The following is a 17850-nucleotide window of genomic DNA, read 5'->3' on the forward strand; positions in this document are numbered from 1 at the left end:
CTCAGTGTGTCGAGCTTTTCCAGGCAGACAGTTAGGAAATGCTGGTTACAAAGCACAGATATGTCCTTTAGGGCCAGCTGGGTGTCTGCTCGGCGTTTCGTCACCTCTGTCCCCATAGCCACTGGTGCTCGTGTTTCGAGTGCTTCTCTGTCACTGATACTTTCCAGTTAGAACTGAATTCCGACAGTTTCGGGAGTGTCCATGCGCCCCCCACCCCTTTGACCTCCTCCCACCTTCTCCCTCCTCCAGGCCTGGGCCAGCCCTCCCCACAGACCCTGGGTGCAAACCCATAAGCCTCCCTCTCCTTCCAGAGCCCCCCCTCCAGGAAGCCCCTCAGTCTGACTGTCCTCCTGGCAGAATGGCCTTGCAGCGGCTTGGGGGAGGGGAGCGGCGGGGTCACCACTATTGGAGGAGCTGGCAGGGAACGTCCCACCCTGGTCCTGCGTGTTGGTTTGAAGCCCAACGGCTGCATGGCAGGGAGAGCCCGTCAGAAGCAGTGTGCCCTCAGCAGCGTGGTGGCCAGGCTCCGTCCTGACTCAGGAAGGGGCGAATTGGCTGTGACGGGGAGCACAGTTCTGGGGCTGGAGTTGTGCCCACAGCCCATGCGGTGAAGCCCCAGTGCCAGGGCAAGGGTCCACAGGGGCATTGAGCTTGAATCGGGCATGGGCAGGGCTGGGTCCTCACAGGGAGGGAAGAGCCTGTCGCTGGCCCGTGTAGCAAGGACACAGGCCAGGACATGGCACCACTGACCTGGCTGCCAGGGCCTGAGCGCAGCCTCAGCCTCCACAGCCCCACCGGGTGACGGTCTGCTGTCCCAGCCGCCGGCCTGTGCTGTCCGCCTGTGCTGTCCAGCTGCAGCAGCTGGAGCTGACACGCCCGCTCCCAGTCCTGCCACCAGACAGCTCCCGAGCTGTTGTTCTGCGTGTTGCTGTGTGTGGGGGGGGGACTTTGATGGTCAGTTTGGTGTGTCAGCCTGACTGGCCTGACGGGTGCCTGTTCGGTGGCTAAGACGTCACTTGTCCATGTGGGGGCGACGCTTTCAGGTCAGGTGGCGTGTCAGCAGACCGAGTCACGCAGATGGTGGGGGGCCATCCAGCCCGCTGAGCCCGCAGGCGGCCCAGATGCGGGAGCCAGCGTCGGCCACCTCCAGCCCACGCCAGGGGCTCCTGGGTTTCCAGCTCGAGAGTGGCCGGGGACCTCCCAGCTGGCACACCTGCCCAAGCTGTTCCTGGGGCAGAACTTTCATGGGCATCTGTACCTGTCCCATCTGTTCCGTGTACCCGGAGAGACCGGATGGGCACACGTGTGTCTTGGCTGCACGGGACAGTTGGGAGACCGGCCCTGGCAGCCTTCCGGATGGGGCTGGGCCCCCCAGGCTTTTCCTTCCATGTGGCTTGCTTGTCCACTTGATCCGCCCTCTTTGCATTCTGCTTCCGGCAGCTGGGTTTCAGCACTTCCTCGCCCACGGTGTAGACAGGTGACAAGTGAGCAGAGATAACGCAAGTTTTCTAATGACATTTTCACTGTGACAGAGAAGCACTGGCCTTTCGAGGGTCCCTCCTGCGTCCAGCACAGCACCTGGTTGTCCTATTATGCAGCGTTAGTGGCCTCTAGCCTCAGTGTCCCCATCTGCTGAAGGAAGACATCAGTGACCTCAAGGGCCACGAGGACCAGGAGGAAAGGGGTAGGAAGCCCCGGCCTGGGCCCTGCTTCCAGGATGGGTGAGCTCAGCTGTCATACTCTCGGGTCCTCGGGGGGGTGGGCTGCTCAGCACCCAGAGCAGGTTGGAGGGGGTAGGTGGGGTGACGAACTTGGGGCAGGGCTGGCATTTGCAGGCGCCTTTGCGCTTCCTGCTGAGGGAGACCGCCTCGGCTGACAGCAGGCTGCTCCCCGTGCCCTGACCCTGTGACACCGAGAGAAGCACATTGTGCGACCCTCACCGCCGACCTCCGCAGTCTTGTCAGCAGCCTGGACCCGAAATCTCAGAGGACAGACTTGGTTGCTGCCCAGGAGCCCAGCGCAGTCACTGGGCGCTGAGAGTGTCTCGGCAGAGCCTCCAGGGAGCCATCCAAAGCCTTCCAGAGCTTGAGCGTGGCTCCTCTTCAGCAGATAAATGTCTTTCGGAGTTGACTCGATTTTCACTTGGAGGTGCTTTCAGGAAAGATCTGTTGTTTGAGGAAACTCGTCACGGGAAAATCGAAGATTGGTGTGTGCCTTCGCCTCATCTTCCAGGTGTGTCTGCCTGGGTTGCCGCCCTGCCGGCCAGGTGCCGCCGTCACGCATGCTCTCAGCTTGTCTTCTCCGTGACAGACTCCCCAGCACTCGCACGAAGTTGGGGAAACTGGCAGTTGAACTGCATGGGACTTAATTTCTTAAATTAGGATCGTCCACCTCGCGGGCTTGGTTTGCTGAATTTTATGTCACGCTGGTCCCAGGCTCCTCCTACTGGCACCTGGCATTGTGGGCCAGGCAACTTGTGCAGGGCGGACAGAGGACCTCCTGAGACCAGCCCCCAAGTACGGGGTGTTCTTTACGTTTCTGTGGTTTTTAAAACAAGGGCCACAACTACTTTCGTTTGCTACTTTACTTGGAAATGCACAGGAACATGACCTTGCGTGGTTTCCTAAATACAACACCAAAATCACAAAGCAAAAAACCAAAATTAGATAAATAAATTGGATTTCATGCAAATGTGAATCCCTTGGGTGTCCAAGAAGAGAATGAAGAGAGCAGAAGAAGTGTTCCGAGTCGTCTGTCCTGTGCGACCAGGCATCTAGACTCTGCAAGGAACACCGAACGTGGGCCAAGGGTCTGCACCCCTGCTCCTTCCGAGAGACGCACAAATGGCCGGTGTGCCCAGGCCGACGGGAAGGACGGACAGACACAGACTGGGGATGTGAGGAGCTGGGCCCTCAGGCAGCGCAGCTGGTGGTCCCTGAGGCGGGCGTCAGAGGCACAGTGCCACCAGCCACACCGCTCCTGGGTGTGTGCCCACCTCCACACAGGAGCCTGTTCCTGACCGTCTGTGGCGGTGACACTCCCCATAGCCAGACCGTGGAAACAACTCGAGCGTCCACAAGGACGCATAGACCCACCCAGTGGGGTCCGTCCCGCACGAGAAGGAAGGAGGCCCTGACCGTGGTGACGCGACCCAAGGGACCTGGGAAGTGTGGTGGTGGGTGAAAGGAGACCGATTCACAGGCCACACCGCACGTCAGCCTGTTTGTGCGTCGCGTCCAGACCGGCAAGGCTGTGGAGGAGGCGACGGCATCGGCTCAGGGCTTCGGCGAGGCGGCATTTCAAAGCCCTCGGCCCGGCCACGTCTGAGATTCGGGGGTGGGCAGGGTTGGTTCAGGGGACCCCAGCTCCCTGAGGGGCACGGATGGAGCAGTGCCCTCACGGCTGGAGGGACCGTTTCCCGCCAAGAGCCGTCCGTGCCCCACTTGCTTCGTCGCCGGAGCGGTCCCACCCTCGGCCAGACGCCGGTGCTGCCCTGCCGGTGCTGCCCTGCATCCTCGTCCGCAGCCCGTGTGGTCACTGGGTAAAAACGTCCATTAAACTTTCTCTGGGTCTGGAACCAGACTGGCCAAAGCAGCCGTACACTCTGGGAGCCCATGCAGCCAGTTCCCGACATGCGGGGAGGGGTGTGTGTGGTGAGGTGGCCCCGGACGCCCTCTGACTCCCGCCCTGAGCCCGAAGGACTGTGCTCCTGCAAGACGGGAGCAGCCGGCCGGCCGGGGTGCCGCCCAGTCTCACGCCTGCACCCAGGCAGCAGAGGGAGGCGCTGGGGCGAGGCGGGCGTGTGCCCACCCAGGAGTCTGTTATGAGCGGTGCACACTGGGGGCAGGAGGGGCCTGTAGAGCAAGGAGACAGTTTAAGGCTTCGGGACAGAGTCTGGGCCAGAGGACACTGCTAGGAGTCGTGGGTCCTGTTGTGAAATGGGCCACATTTTGTTGTTCGGCTTGCGTGGTGGCGTCTGATGGCGTTGACATTTCCGGAGCCTGTCAGAGAGAAGCCCTGTCCTGACTTGCTCCGATCCGGCGGAGCAGCCCTTCCAGAAGGTTTGCGTGTGCCTGCGTGTTCGCTCAGGCGTGGGGTGCACACCTGCCCAGGACAAGTTGAGACTGGAGCCGGCCTGGCAGTGGCGGACGGAGGCCCAACGTCCGGTCACTGGGGGTGTGCTCGGGCCCCCCTGTGTGTGCGTCAGAGACAGCGGCAAATAGCACCCCACTTTACTTCTACACTGTTCCTGCTTTGACGGAAGACAACATCCATTTACTAGCTCACTTTCTATGGTGTTTGGCCCTGATGATTCTCCCAGGGGACCAGGTGGGATGGGCTCCCAGCGGCCCATCTTGTGTCCCTGTTGTCAAGTTTGGCTGCTTAGGAATCTCTTTTCCCTCTTTTCCCTCTTCTCCGCGGTGGTAGAACGGGAGTGGGCGATGCAGGGCCAACCGAGCTGGTGGAGGGCGTGGCAGCCCAGCCACCCTCCCTCCCAGGGAGTACGCCGCTCTCCGCCCTGCGCCCGGGTTTCTGCTCCAAGAATGAGGTGCGTGGGTGGAGCCCCCACCTCACACTGTGCGTCCTGTCATCCCACAGGGTGCCTGCTGGCTCTCGGTGCTTCTGCGCAGAGCCCCGCTCTGGGTATTGCGTTTGCGGTGTATGAATTTTCAACGGCCGCTGTGTGGACTGCGCTTTCTCACAGTCCTTCCTATTGTCACCTCACCCTGTCACGCAGGTGCGTGACCCATGCAGGCGGCTGCAGTCCTCGCATGGTGACATCATTGCCCCATGACGTCGCTGCACAGTGACACTGAAAGTCCCCGCGATGCCCTCCCTGCCTGCCTGGCTGTGGTGTGTGAGGGGGCAGAGTGGTCTCAAAGCCGGTGCAGCGTGAGGCTGGGGACACACGAGTCCGGGCAGATCGGCGGGGGGGGTTCCTCAGGTCTTTGAAAGGATCTCAGAGAAGAACCTCTGCAGAGTGAACGTTCCTTGCGAGCAGCGCGATGGCACTCTTGTCGGCGACCTGCGTCCACTGCTGCCGCGTGTGCCTGGCCCTGGGTCACGGCAAGGTCCCCGGCTGTCACGTGGAGGTGCTTCTGAGCGGCACTTTTTTGTGTCGCAGGACCCTGAGGGCCGAGCCTGCGGTGCCAGGTCCCGCTCTGGTGGGATCTCCTGCTGATACGGGACCTGGAAGTGGAAACGGAAATGTCACTCACTGTTGGTGGAAGTGGAGAAGGATGGGGAGAGGGAGGGCGGATCTGCCTCATAGTGCACTTTGGGGGAAACACGGGATTTGACAGGTTGCTTGACAAAGAAGCTGTGGCGGCTTGGTCTTGTAAGAAGTATGTGGAGCCTGAGTTGGACTCTTAGGAATGAGGCTTTAGGAGAAGTTTTTGTTTTAGGACGGTTGGGAATTTTCAACGGACAGAGTCCATCCACATGTGGAGCTCCGACGGGTCAGGTGCAGCACCAGGTGTGGCATCAGGCTCGGGAGGGGCATCCGGTGTGGGCACAGGTGGCTCGGGGCAGCCGCGCCTTCTTCCAGTGCCCCCACCCCCCAGCAGGTCTGCCTGCCTGCGCACCTCACCCGCCCCACCCAGAGCCTGCGCGGCCCGGCCCGGGGAGCAGCTAGAGTCACAGACACTGGCCCCCTCGGAGCCGCCGACTCTGACAGACACCTGGACCTGCTCACCTGTGAGTTTCAGCAGCTGGTTTCCAACTTAGGGAATGTCACTAACTTTTGTCACCATCTCAAGTAAAAAAACCTGTGGGTGGTGGAGGCACAGCCTAGTTGACCCGCATCGTCACCACCCAGACCTGGGTCACAGGGCAGGGGAGGCATTGCCCACCCCCTACAGCAGGGCTGCCCAGGTCCAGAGCCCAGTGTCCTGCTCTGCGCTTGCGGGGGTCCCTCCCCCCACCTGCTGAGCGTCCCCTCCTGCCACACCAGAGCCTGGAGGTGGAGCCCTCATCCTGCAGGGGGTGCTGTTCACCCCTGGGTGTGCGTGGCCCTGGCGTGCATCCTCTCTGAGGGTCTGAAGAGGCCCAGGGCCCTACGGTCAGCTCTGCTGTGGACACGACATTCAGACAGGACGGCGGGGACCAGTGGTGTGGACCCCACAGACACGCTGAAATGAGAACTCTAAGCTATTGCCCTCTAACTTAAAAACCTCTTTTTGATTTTAGAGAGAGGAGAAGGGAGAGAAAAATGGAGAGAAACATCGATGTGAGAGAGAAACCCGGAGTTGGCTGCCTTCCACAGGCGCCGCCACCGGGACCTGAACCTGTAACCCAGGCAGGTGTACGGGCTGGGAGTCCAGTGGTGACCTTTCAGTTGGTGGAATGACGCCAACCAGCTGACTCTGCCCACGGGCTCAGGCACTGTGGCCCCTTAGACACGAGAACATGCTGTGAAGGGAATTCCCTTTAAGGGGAAGGCCCCGGAGCCCTGGAGCGGGACCAGGCGCACTGGCGGTGGTTTGGGCCTGGTGTCCTGAGCGTGAGGCAGGTGGGGGCAGGTTGAGGGGCCGCAGAGTTGGGCCTGCATCCAGCTGCAGCAGAAGGGCCCTGCTTCGTTGATGTTCTCTGCTCTCCTCAGGTGTTCAGTTTTATCGAATCACGTTTTACCCTCATAATTTCCATCCTGTGTCTCCGTGGGTTTCTTTTGCTCCTTTTCTAGGTTTCTGAGGTTGGGGCCTAGAGCACTGCCCTGACTTCCCCTCCCTGGTGTGGGTGCTGCTGCCCGCCCGCACTGGTCAGCCCTGCACGCTCGGCCGCCGGTCGGGTTCGCGCAGGTCAGTGCGGCGTCTTCCTCGGAGGCGCCCCCTTTGAGCCGCAGGCTCGAAGTGTGTCCGTTGTTTTCTGAGTGTTTGGAGACTTACCTGTGGTCTCCCTGGTGTTGGTCTCTAGTTCGATCTCATGATTCACACGTACGCGGGGTGCGGTTTCTGTGTTTAAGGCTGCGGAGCTCGGTTTGCGCCATCCAGGACACCGTCTGTCTCCGCTGCGTTCCCCGGGGGCGTGGATGCGTGGCCCACCATCGGGGCTGCTCAGACGTGTCTGCTGGCTCCCGCTGGCTGGCCGCGCTGCCTATTCTCTGTGCACTTGGTCTATGAGTTGCTGAGAGGAGGGTCGGCATCCCCACTGTAGCTGGGGGCCTCTTTCTTTCTTCAGGTCGTCTAGGGGTTTTGCTAGTCTTTTCAGCATGTTAGTTCTGCTTCCTGTGACTTGCACATAGTTCGCGTCATTTGTGGGCTACTCCTTGTATGCCCCTCCGTGTCCCTCCATGTCCCTGTTCCCCGCAGCCCCTTTGCCTGAAGTCTCCTCTATCCGATGTCAGCAGGGTGTCTCCTGTAATTAATGTTTGTGTGAGTCTGTGAACTGGCCTGGCCTCTCTCATTCCACTTGGCTCCTCTTCCCAGCTGGTGGGAGGTGAGTTCCCGACCCGAGATGGCACTGTCCCCGCCACGTCCAGTGCTTACTCTTCTCACTGCGTTTTCCAAACAGTTTCACTCAAAACTGTCTGTGCCTCTCCCTGCCACTAGCTTTGAGGTCTCTTCAGGGCTGACTGTCTCTAACTCATGGCCGTGCCCTGAGGAGCTCGGGGACCATGTGGGAGCACACCAGCTGGTCATCCACACTGGACCTGAGGGGCCAAAGGTGCAGACAGCTGTGCATGATCCCAGTGAGCTTGTGGAAGGGTCCACACAGTGCTGGGCACATCTGCAGGGCAGAACAGAATATGTTCATGGGTTACAAGTGTAATTTTTTAAAAAGCACCTTATCTCAAATGTCCTTCTGGACTTTGCTATATCAACATGGAATAAAAAATGATGATAGTTTGGTGGTGTAATCAGTTCAAGGATCAGTCAGCTGAAGGCTGGTCTGGGACCCCGGCTCCGGGCGCCGAGCCTTCAGCAGGCCCAGGTGTGTCGGCATCAGTGTGTGCGGACCTGTCGGTGTCCTTGGCTCCAAGCTGCCCGACTTCCCGCTCTGCACATGGGTGTCCTTTTGTCTTTGAAGTCCTTTCCTGGGCTGGACCAATGGTCTGCGGTCCCCAGAAGCAGCCACAAGCAGCGAGCCTGCTTGCTGATGTGCGAAGGCCAAGCCGCCTCTGACCCAGGCAGGACAGGGGTGGGCCCCGGAGGGTGGGTGCCGGGCTCGTCAGTTGAGGGAGGTGTGGAGGCCTTTTCGGAGGGAGCCGAACTGGAGGGCATGCCCTCCCCCACAGGCGTTTGAGGGCGATCTCCCGGCGGCGCCCACGGTTATTCCCAGCTGCTCCCCTCCCGTGGTCCCTTTTCTCCAACCCAGCTGCCCCACCCGTGCCTTCTGGGGGTCACTGCGTTGTAGCCGATCCGTCTTCTGTCTCGCAGACGCATGAGGAGGGGACCAGTGTTGCTGACACACAGACTGCCCCGTGGGTGCCCGTGCGCGGTCCCTGCTGTAGCTGCTGCGGCACACGTGTCCGAGGTGGGGGGTGAGGAGCGGCAGCCCCCTTGCCAAGTTCTCAGCAGCAAAGCTCAGAGGCGGCTTCCGCCCCAAACAGGCAGGCCCAGGGGTGCAGCACAGACTCCACGTGCAAACTTGGACCTGCACGTGTGGCCACACCCTGGAGCGGGCACAGCTCCCGGATGGCTCCTCCTGCCCAGCGGCCCTGCGTTAATGGCCCTCATCTCCCATCCCCACAAACCACCTCCTTCTGCTCCCGGTGCTTTTCGGAAAGAGCCGCATTCTAAAACAAACAAGCAAGCAAACAAACAACAATAAAGTAGCAGAGTATGGGAAAAAAAGAGGGAGAAACCAAGCAGGCTGTGTTTCTGACTGAGGAGACGTTTAGCTCAGTTCCCCACTGTTGCCAGTCGGGCAGGCAGCTTCTGCTCACATCACTCCCGCTCGTGGACGGAAACGCACCCACTTCCCGTGTGTCGACTGCAGCCTGTGCCTTCGCTGAGCTCAGTTATTAGATGTAAAGCTCTTTGTGGAGTCTTTAGGGTTTTCTACGTGTAGGATCATATCTGAAAATAGACATAATTTGACACTCTTTCTTCCAGTTTGGAGGACTTTTCTTTCTCTTTCTCATCTAACCACTCTGGCTGGAACATCTGGCGCCGTGTTGAATGGAAGCGGTAAAGGGCACCGCCGCTGTCACTGGGCTCCGTACGCTTTGCTAAGTTACAGTTTTATTTTCACGCATCTCTGTGTGTTTTCTGATTGCCCTGTGGTTTCAGCCTCGTGATGCACTGGTTGTCTAACAGCGTGTTGCTTGGTTTCCACATGTCTGTTAATTTTCCAGGTTTCTTTGTGGGATTGATGTCTAGCTTGACTCTGTTCTGGTCCGAGAAGATTCTTTGTACGGTGTGTGTCTTTTTAAATCCGTGGAGCCTTAACTGGAGGCCTGACACACACTGTACCCCGGAACGTGCTGTGTGCACAGGTGAGACAGCTCTGCGGGCCGCCGGGGGGCTGCGTGCCTGCCTGTCGGAGGCTGGTGGGTCATCATGCCAGGTGCTCCGTTTCCTCCCTGACCTTCCTGCTGGTTGTCCGCGATGCCAGTCCTGGGAGGCGTGCACTGAAGTCCAGTTGCTGTTACAGAACTCTCTCCCTTCAGTGTTGTCAGTTTTGGCTTTGTATATTTTGATGACAGGTCATTAGGTGTATAAATGTTTATAATTGTTTCATTTTCTTGCTCTTTCGAACCTTTTATTAATGGATAGTGCCCTTCTTTACCTTGTGTGTTGTTCATCTCAAATCTAACTCTGTCTGGTATTAGTGTAGCCCCCCCCCCCCCCCCCCCCCGCTCTTGTCATCACTGCAGGGAATGTCTTTTTCGCACTGTCACTCAGCCTGTGGTGTCGCTGGTTTCCAGGTGGGTCCCTTACAGGCAGGGCATAGTTGGGTCATGTGCTTTTATCCGTTTATTTCACCAACCTCTGTCTTTTGATTAGAGAGTTTAATCCATTTACATTTAAAGTAATTACTGATTAAGAACGAAATTACTTGTCATATTTCTGTTTGTTTTCTATGTTACCTTATAGGTGTTTTGTCCCTTATTCCCTGCATTTGTCTTCTTTTGTGTTTAGTAGATTTTTTATAGTAAAATATCTAATTTCCTTTCTTCTTTTCATGTCTCTTCTATAGCTGTTTTCTTTGTGATTGCCACGTAGAGCACATTTATCTTCGTAAAGGTAGGACATTCTGACATCGATTTATAGCTGCGTAACTTCAACAACAGACGAAACCCTGCTCCTTTACAGTTCTCAATCCACTCGAAGTCCTTCGGGTTGTTGAGGTCACAAAACCACATCTTTACACATGTGTGCCCCCAACATAAACTAACAGTTCTTGTAAATGCTTTACTTCTTTTAGCGAAAAGAAGATTTGATGTTGCAAACCAAAGTAACACTACTACTAGTTTTCAGACGAATTATTTTTTTCTTTACATTTTCCTTTAAGCGCATGGCCTCTTAAACCGTGGAGGGACAACCAGTGCAGTCCAACGCAGGCCTTGGTTGGACTGATTCCAGCGTTGACGACTGCCCATGCATTTACCTTTTCCGAGATCTGTATTGCTCCATATGGCTTCGAGGTCCTGTCTAGGGTCCCTTCATGTCACCCACAGGACACCCTGGAGCACTTCTGGTGGGGCGGTGGGCCTGGCGCTCACAAACTCCTCAGCTTGTGTTTGTCTGGGCATATCTAGATTTCTCACAGTTTCGCCGGATATAAGATTCTTGGTTGACAGTTCTTTTCCTTTTAGTGACACTTCATCAGCCCACTGCCCACTTTCCACTGCCCACATCAGCCCACTGTCCACAGTCCTCGAAGTTTCTAATAAGAAATATGCAGCCCATCTTACCGAGCCCCCACTCCCTGTGTGTAATAGCTGTCTCCTCTCTTGCTGCTTTCAAGAGTCTCTCCTGTGTTTGTGTTTTGAAATTTTTATTGTATTGCGTTTCAGTTTTGGTCTCTTTGACTTCATCTTACTTAGAGTTTGATGAGCTTCTTGGATGTTTATATTCAAGCATTTCATCAAATTTGGGGAATTCCAGGCACTATTTCTTCAAATGTTCTCTCCACCCTGTTCTTTCCACCTGAAACTCCCATGATGCGCATGTCAGTTGTGTTAACCTAAAAATAAAAGGCTTTTCAGAAAGAGAAGCAACCAGTGTTTATGTGAGATCAGTAGGAATGGCCATTCAGGAAGCACTGATTCGGGCAGAGGCCCAGGAGGGTTCCGGTCAGGAAACAAACAAGGGGTGTTTATGAGAGGGGAGGGGGCGATTGTATCCTGGAAGGAGGGTGTTTCTGTTGGTGCCGATGACATGGCACAGTGACGCCAGTTCTGGGTAATGTTTTCAGGTTTCAGTCTGGTTGTCGTCCATTTAGTATCCTAACAACTGTTTCCTTGTTATCTTTGCAGTTTTCAGGGGCTTGAGTTTGTTGAGGCCTCTCCTGTTAGTTTGTCCGGATCGAGCATCCAAAGATTCGAGACCTGAGACATGCAAGCGAGTCCCTCCGGGTGGGCAGCTCGGCTCCACATTAAAGGGGCCCCGTTGGCGTCATGGTTTATGGTGCTTCGTGGGGTCCTGCAGGTCCTGAGGGGCGGCTCGTTCACTATTCTTCATTTTTTAAAAAAGATTTTACTACTTTTAGTGAGAGGGGAAGGGAGGGAGAATGAGAGGGTGAGGAACATTGATTGGTTGCCTCTTCTGTGCACCCCAACCGGGACTGAATCCACAACCCAGGCCTGTGCCCCCACCGGGAATCGAACTGTTGACCTTTTGCTTTGCAGGACCATACTCAGCCCCCTGAGCCACACTGGTCAGGGCTCAGTTTTCTTCTTTTGACCTCTCAGCGATGACAACTTACATTGAGCTCTTTATTGTACATTCATCCATTCCTCCTTCTGGGTGTACAAAGCAACATCTGAACCCCCTGGTGAATTTTTCATGTCAGTTGTTGGTACCTTTCAGCTCCAGAATTTCTGTTTGGTTTCCTCTTAGATGTTCTTTCACTTACTGATATTTTCAATTTATTCACTCATTGCTTTCTTGTCTTCTTTTCAGTCTTTTCGCAGACAGTTTCTGGTTTTGGTTTTTTTCCCTTCAAATGAGCCGTACTTTCCTGTTGCTTTGAATTTCTTGGGTGTTTTTGTTGTTGTTGCCGTTGTTTTTAGCTGAACCATGGACAGTCGTACCTAATAACTTAGCTCTGGAAATCAGACTTTCCCCTTCCTCAGGGTGTGTGGGTTTTTTGTCATTAAATCATTTTTTGTAGGGTTCTCTCTGTGCCTGGAATCAGCTGGAGGTGTGAACACAGTGTCTCTTCAGGTCTTTTCCGAGCTGTTCCCTGCGGAAGGGTGGTCACTGTCTGACTTTCCTCTGTGTTCTGGTCTGTCATGTCCGGCTCCTGCACACTCTCCCTTTACATTTCCTGGAGCCACGTAAACCACCAGGGCAGGAGCCCGCTGCAGGGCCAGGGCAGGGGGGAGGGCAGCCACAACCCTGCCCACCTCTTGGTCCTCACCCCCTTAACCAACAGCAGCAGTCAGCCCCCAGCATCCACCCCCAGTGCCGGGAGGACAGACTCTGGTGGCCTCTGTGGGCTCCCACCGACTGGGCATGAGCCGCGCCGTGACCAGTGCACAGCGGCCTGCTGGGGCTGGGGTGGAGGCCGCCCCGCTGTGGTACCAGTAGGGGGATGTACCAAAACTGACCACAGTTAGATCCAGCTCTTCTTCCTGGCATTGTAAGCCTGCAGCGCCACCCCAGAGTTCCCAAATAGTGGCCTCAGACCGTCTCGCCCCTGCAGCTCCCCTGCTGAGGAGAAGGTCTTGGTGCGTCCTTGTAACCATCTTCTAGGGGCCCGGCAAGTCCTCATCATCCTTCTGTCCCCTGTTAATTCTCTTCCTTGTGGTGCCTGGTCCTGGTCCTCTTACCTTCCCTCATTTCATTGGCTGCTATGGGTCAATTTGGAGATGTGTAGAAAGTTAATTGCACTTGAACTTGGCCTCAAATGTTTGCCTGGTGAGTACTGTTGGGCCAGCTCAGTAAGCACCAGGACAGCTGTGCACATGGCATCCTGGGGGCTGTTTGATACGTAGCAGTACAGGGGAGTGTGACAAGGGTGACAGCATGAACAGACAGCTCCCCTTGAGGCTCATGCGAGGTGTGTGTGCGGTTCCCCGGGGCTGGCCGTGGGAGAAGTGGCTGGACGGTGAGCGGCAATCACAGACGGAGCTGAGCTATATGGCAGGAAGCCTGGGCTCCGGGTGTTCCTGCGTGATTTGATTGTGCTTTGTCCTTGCGTGTCCCCTGTTCTGACTGTCCCCTCTGCTCTTCCAGAGGAGGCGGAGCACGGCCTGGCCACTGGCTCCCTGTCGCGGCGCAGGAAGGCACTGGCGCTGCGGGAGGAGGGACCGCGCCGACGCCCACACCTGCACATTGGGCTCCCCCACGACTTCCGCCCCGTGTCCTCCATCATCGACGTGGACATCCTGCCTGAGACGCATCGGCGCGTGAGGCTGTACCGGCACGGCTGCCAGAAGCCGCTGGGCTTCTACATCCGCGACGGCACCAGCGTGCGGGTGGCGCCACAGGGCCTGGAGAAGGTGCCCGGCATCTTCATCTCGCGCCTGGTACCTGGCGGCCTGGCCGAGAGCACTGGGCTGCTGGCCGTGGACGACGAGGTGCTGGAGGTAAACGGCATCGAGGTGGCGGGCAAGACACTGGACCAGGTTACGGACATGATGATCGCGAACAGCCACAACCTCATTGTCACGGTCAAGCCGGCCAACCAGCGCAACAACGTGCTGCGCGGCGGCCGCGCGTCCGGCAGCTCTGGCCGCTCCTCGGACAGCGTGGGCAGCCGCCACAGCCTGCCGGCCCCCGCACCGCTCAGCCTGCACCCCGACGACATGGAGAGCGACGAGGAGCCTGACGTCGTGCTCGAGGGGGCCCTGGAGCCCCGGCTGGTACCACGGCCACCGGGCAGCCTCACCCGGGTCAACGGCGCAGGCCCAGCATCTGGACCGCCCGGCCTGGGGCGCGAGGGCAGCGTCCTCAGGCTGCTCAGCTCGCTGCGCTCCGACCCCCGCCACAGCCTGGCGCTGCCCCCGGGCGGGGTGGAGGAGCACGGCCCGGCCGTGACCCTGTAGCGTCCGGGCGGAGGCGGGCCGGCAGCCCCACTTCCCAGATGTGCACTCTCGTCTTAAAATAAGAAACTAATTGTATGTGTTACCGTTCCTTCTGTGTTTTTATTTATCCTTCCCTTTTCTTCCATAACCCTACTCTTTGTTTCAACTTAAGGACAGAAAGTGACGATACAGTCTATTTTTATAAATTTATCCACAAACAGAAAGGGCACGCACGTGCGCTCCAGGATGGTACAGGTCCAGGGCTAATTTTTAAATTTCAATAACTTTTATTTTTTAAATGAAGCTTTAAAATTACTTTTTAAAAGGACAAATTCGTGTCTTTAACTTCAGCCACGCAAACACACGCTGCTTGTTGGCACCGAGGCTTCTCCGCCCCGCGCGGATCCTGCAGACCCGCCAACACGGGAGGTTCGGGCTGGTTGCTGCGAACAGATGCGCCCGCACCTGCGATGCCTCCAGCTTTTGTTGTTCGAGGTGCTATTTCCAGTAGCCAAGGGGGCGCTGAGCTCCCAGACCTCACGGGGAAGGAAAGCGCCCCTGGGAGGCCCTGCTGCGGGGACTGCGGCCCAGGGCCAGCGGGTGGGCAGCCGGGACTTGGCACGCTGCCCCGAGGTACTGGTTGGGAGGAAAGCCAGTGTTACTCGGAGATAAAAGCCAGCCCCTCCCACGGCTTCGTGGACTCTGAGCGCAGCTCGCGGGGCGTTTATTTCCCCAGGACTTTGAAAGCTCAGACATTCGGGCACATGGGTTATCTTCATTTTTAAATAACCGGTCCTATAAAACGTAGCGATTTTTAACATGGACTAAGTTCATTATCACTTCACTTTGGTCTTCTAGCAATATTTACCTATTTAGTAATTTTGAATGTTTATTCATGTTTATACCAATGAAATTTTATATGAAGTGTATATTCTGTTTGAATCCGATGTTGAGGAGAAAATGTTACAGTTATATTTTCAGAACTAAACTTTGACCAAATAAAACTTTCGTATAAACACAGGTAAAAGTATTTTTCTAGATGCCCTTTCAATGCGGCTGCTTCTCCTGTGGCCCAGCACCCCCTGCTGGTGGGCGGCATAATTGTCCCGCCTTCGTGGATGTCAGGCTGGTAACAGAAGGAAAACTGTATCTCACTGTTTTCATTTTTCCTGAACATGTTAAGCGAGAAGCAAATTATTTTTCTTTTGTGCAGAAACTATTTATTGTTCAGAAATAGCTTTGATGGAGGAATTGTTTCCTGTGCCCATGTTTGACTTTTTAATTTGAATGCCAGGCTCTTTGTCCATCTTGTTCCTAGGCACAGGGCAGACCAAAGACCCTCCCCTGCGGGGGCCCAGTGGGAGGCTCTCACTTCCAGAGGCGGGGCGCACCGCTGAACTGCGTGCGAGTGGTTTGGTGAGCCAGCGGCCCAACGTTTTTCTTTTATTTTTACAGTGACAAGTAGTCTATAACCAAAGATGTAATGCTAATTTACTACCACAAGGGAAATATTCTTCTACCATCACTGATGGTTCATGAGTGTCTTGTCAAATAACTGGGTCTGTTGACAAGAAAGGAAGTTGTATTTCTTACCATGTTTTAAGTTAAGCAAATGTGAATACTTTTTCTAAAGAAAAGAAATGGCTTACTCAAATTTGTGCACCACTCATAATTTTAGGGTCAGAGACTGCGTGGAACAGCCTCTTGAGAGTATTTTTCTACCCAGTTCTATACTTCTTGCATTTTCTTTAAAAAGAAGTTATGTTGTATCACATGTTAACATATTCTTGGTTTTATATATCAAAGAATAAAAAGGTTTGCTTCGCTTTTAATGGTGTTCTTTCCTTGTGTTCTGAGTAGCAGAAAGAACGCCCGTGCTGACGGTGAGCAGCCAGGAGCAGCCAGCGCAGGTGGGAAGCCTGGGCCGCGCACCGCGTGCCGGTGCAGGCACTGACCTCATTTTGCAGATGAGAAAATGGGCCCAAACTCAGGTAGTGGATCATCTTAAATTATCAAATTATACTCATGTTTGGTGGGAGATTGTTATGTCTTAGGCCTAGAACCTTCTTTTGAAGTCCTTTTGAGAAAGCTTTTCTGAATACTTACTTAGTTACAGCTTTTCCAAAATAGACTCAGGTTTGCAAAATTTCCATGGACACGCTATTGTTCTGGTATCACTACCTGTGGGCCACGGCCGCACAGTCCCCTTATGGAGGACATCACCAGTGTTGCAGCGACAGAGCGGGCACCAGTGGCTCTAGAAGAGTCAGGCCCATGTGGCTATGTGAGCCAGAAGCAGCCGGTGCCCAGTTTCAAGTCAGGGACGCTCCAGCAGCTGGACGTTCTCCCTCACAGCCGGGTGAGACATCACCACAGAGACAAGAAGTGCCGGCAAGGATGTGGAGAAAAGGGAACCCTGGTGCACTGTGGGTGGGAATGTACACTGGTGCAGCTGCTGTGGAAAACAGCACTGAGGGTCATCAAAGAATTAAAAATAGAACTACCTTATGATCCAGCAATTCCACTTCTAGGTATTAAAAAACCCCAAAATAAGCTTTTAAGCTTTAAAAGACATATGCATCCCTATGTTCGTTGCAGCATTTTTTGAATAGGCAAGCCATGGCCACACCCTCAGTGTCTGTCACTGGATGAGGGGATGGAGCTTTGGTGCATCTCTGCAATGGAACGTGACTCAGCCCTGAAAGAGAACGCAGCCTGGCCAGATGGGACAAGGAGTGTCAGTCTCTCCGGAGCAGAACTGGCCCTGTGCCTGTGTGTGCAATGACAGCACATGTGTGCACACACATGTGTGAGAAAGTCCACCCCCAGGACACTTCTCCACCAGGTTCCACCAGGACCCACACACAGGTCCCACAGCCCTGCCAAGCCACTGCGCCACCTCCACGCCTCACAGGGCTGCACACCCCTCAGTACCCACCCCTGGCTTGGGCTTCTCTATGCCCGAAATCCTCCTCACTGCACACGTGGGGACAATGGCCATGGTGCCACTCCAAACCCTCCTTCCTTCCCACCCTGCTGCCCACCCCAGCACCCCACCCCGCAGGGCCCCACAGGGTTGCCCCTGAGTCTGACCGAGAGGGACAGGGAGGGGAGAGGTGGGCTGTTGCTGCAGGCACACAGACGTCCTGCCATAGAGCGCTACCAAGTGCATTTCCTCAGCAAAGCTGTAGCGAGAACTTGCCTTCTCCTCGACTCTGATTCCCACCTCTCCTGGTGGTGCCCTCCCGGATCCTGCAGCACAGACTCAGCGCAGCTCACGGCTGTGGGCTGGGGGCTCCGTCGGTTCCCGCTTCATCCCCAGCATTAGGCAGAGACTTGTGTGTACCAGAGCCCAGAGGATACATGGAGATAAATCATGATGGTTACGTAGTTTCAGGAAAGAGGCAGGAGGAAGTGCCTGCAACCCCGTCTCTGCAGGCAGCTTACAGGTTGGAACAGGCCCTGCAGACAGCCTTATTCAAACTTGCCAGGTGTGGCGATGAGGGTTTTTTCCAACAAACATTAAATTTGTGTCAAGACCAGAAAATTTTTTTGCTGCTTTCTGGCTTCTTGCCTGTCTGCCCTGCAGAGTCTCCATCCCTGGGCTCCTGGGCAAGGGCACAGAGCTGTGGGGCATCCCCAGCCCCACGAAGACCCCAGAGACAGAGCTGCCGCTAAGTGCACACCTGCAGCCTCCGTGCTGCAGGGAAGAA

At 55.7% G+C, this 17850-nt stretch overlaps 1 protein-coding gene across 1 annotated transcript in view; it reads left to right on the forward strand.

Moving 5' to 3' along the window:
- Positions 1–15969, forward strand: part of PARD6G (par-6 family cell polarity regulator gamma) — a 52730-nt gene extending 36761 nt beyond the window's left edge. Inside the window, exon 3 of the mRNA XM_037036248.1 lies at positions 13347–15969. Coding sequence (XP_036892143.1) covers positions 13347–14158 — 812 coding nt within the window. The 3' untranslated portion in view covers positions 14159–15969. The remainder of the gene's footprint in view (positions 1–13346) is intronic.
- The last annotated feature ends 1881 nt before the right edge of the window (positions 15970–17850 follow it).

This window comes from Sturnira hondurensis, unplaced genomic scaffold, assembly GCF_014824575.4.
Source record: "Sturnira hondurensis isolate 20B ecotype Veracruz unplaced genomic scaffold, ASM1482457v3 Scaffold0001872, whole genome shotgun sequence".
NCBI lineage: Eukaryota > Metazoa > Chordata > Mammalia > Chiroptera > Phyllostomidae > Sturnira > Sturnira hondurensis.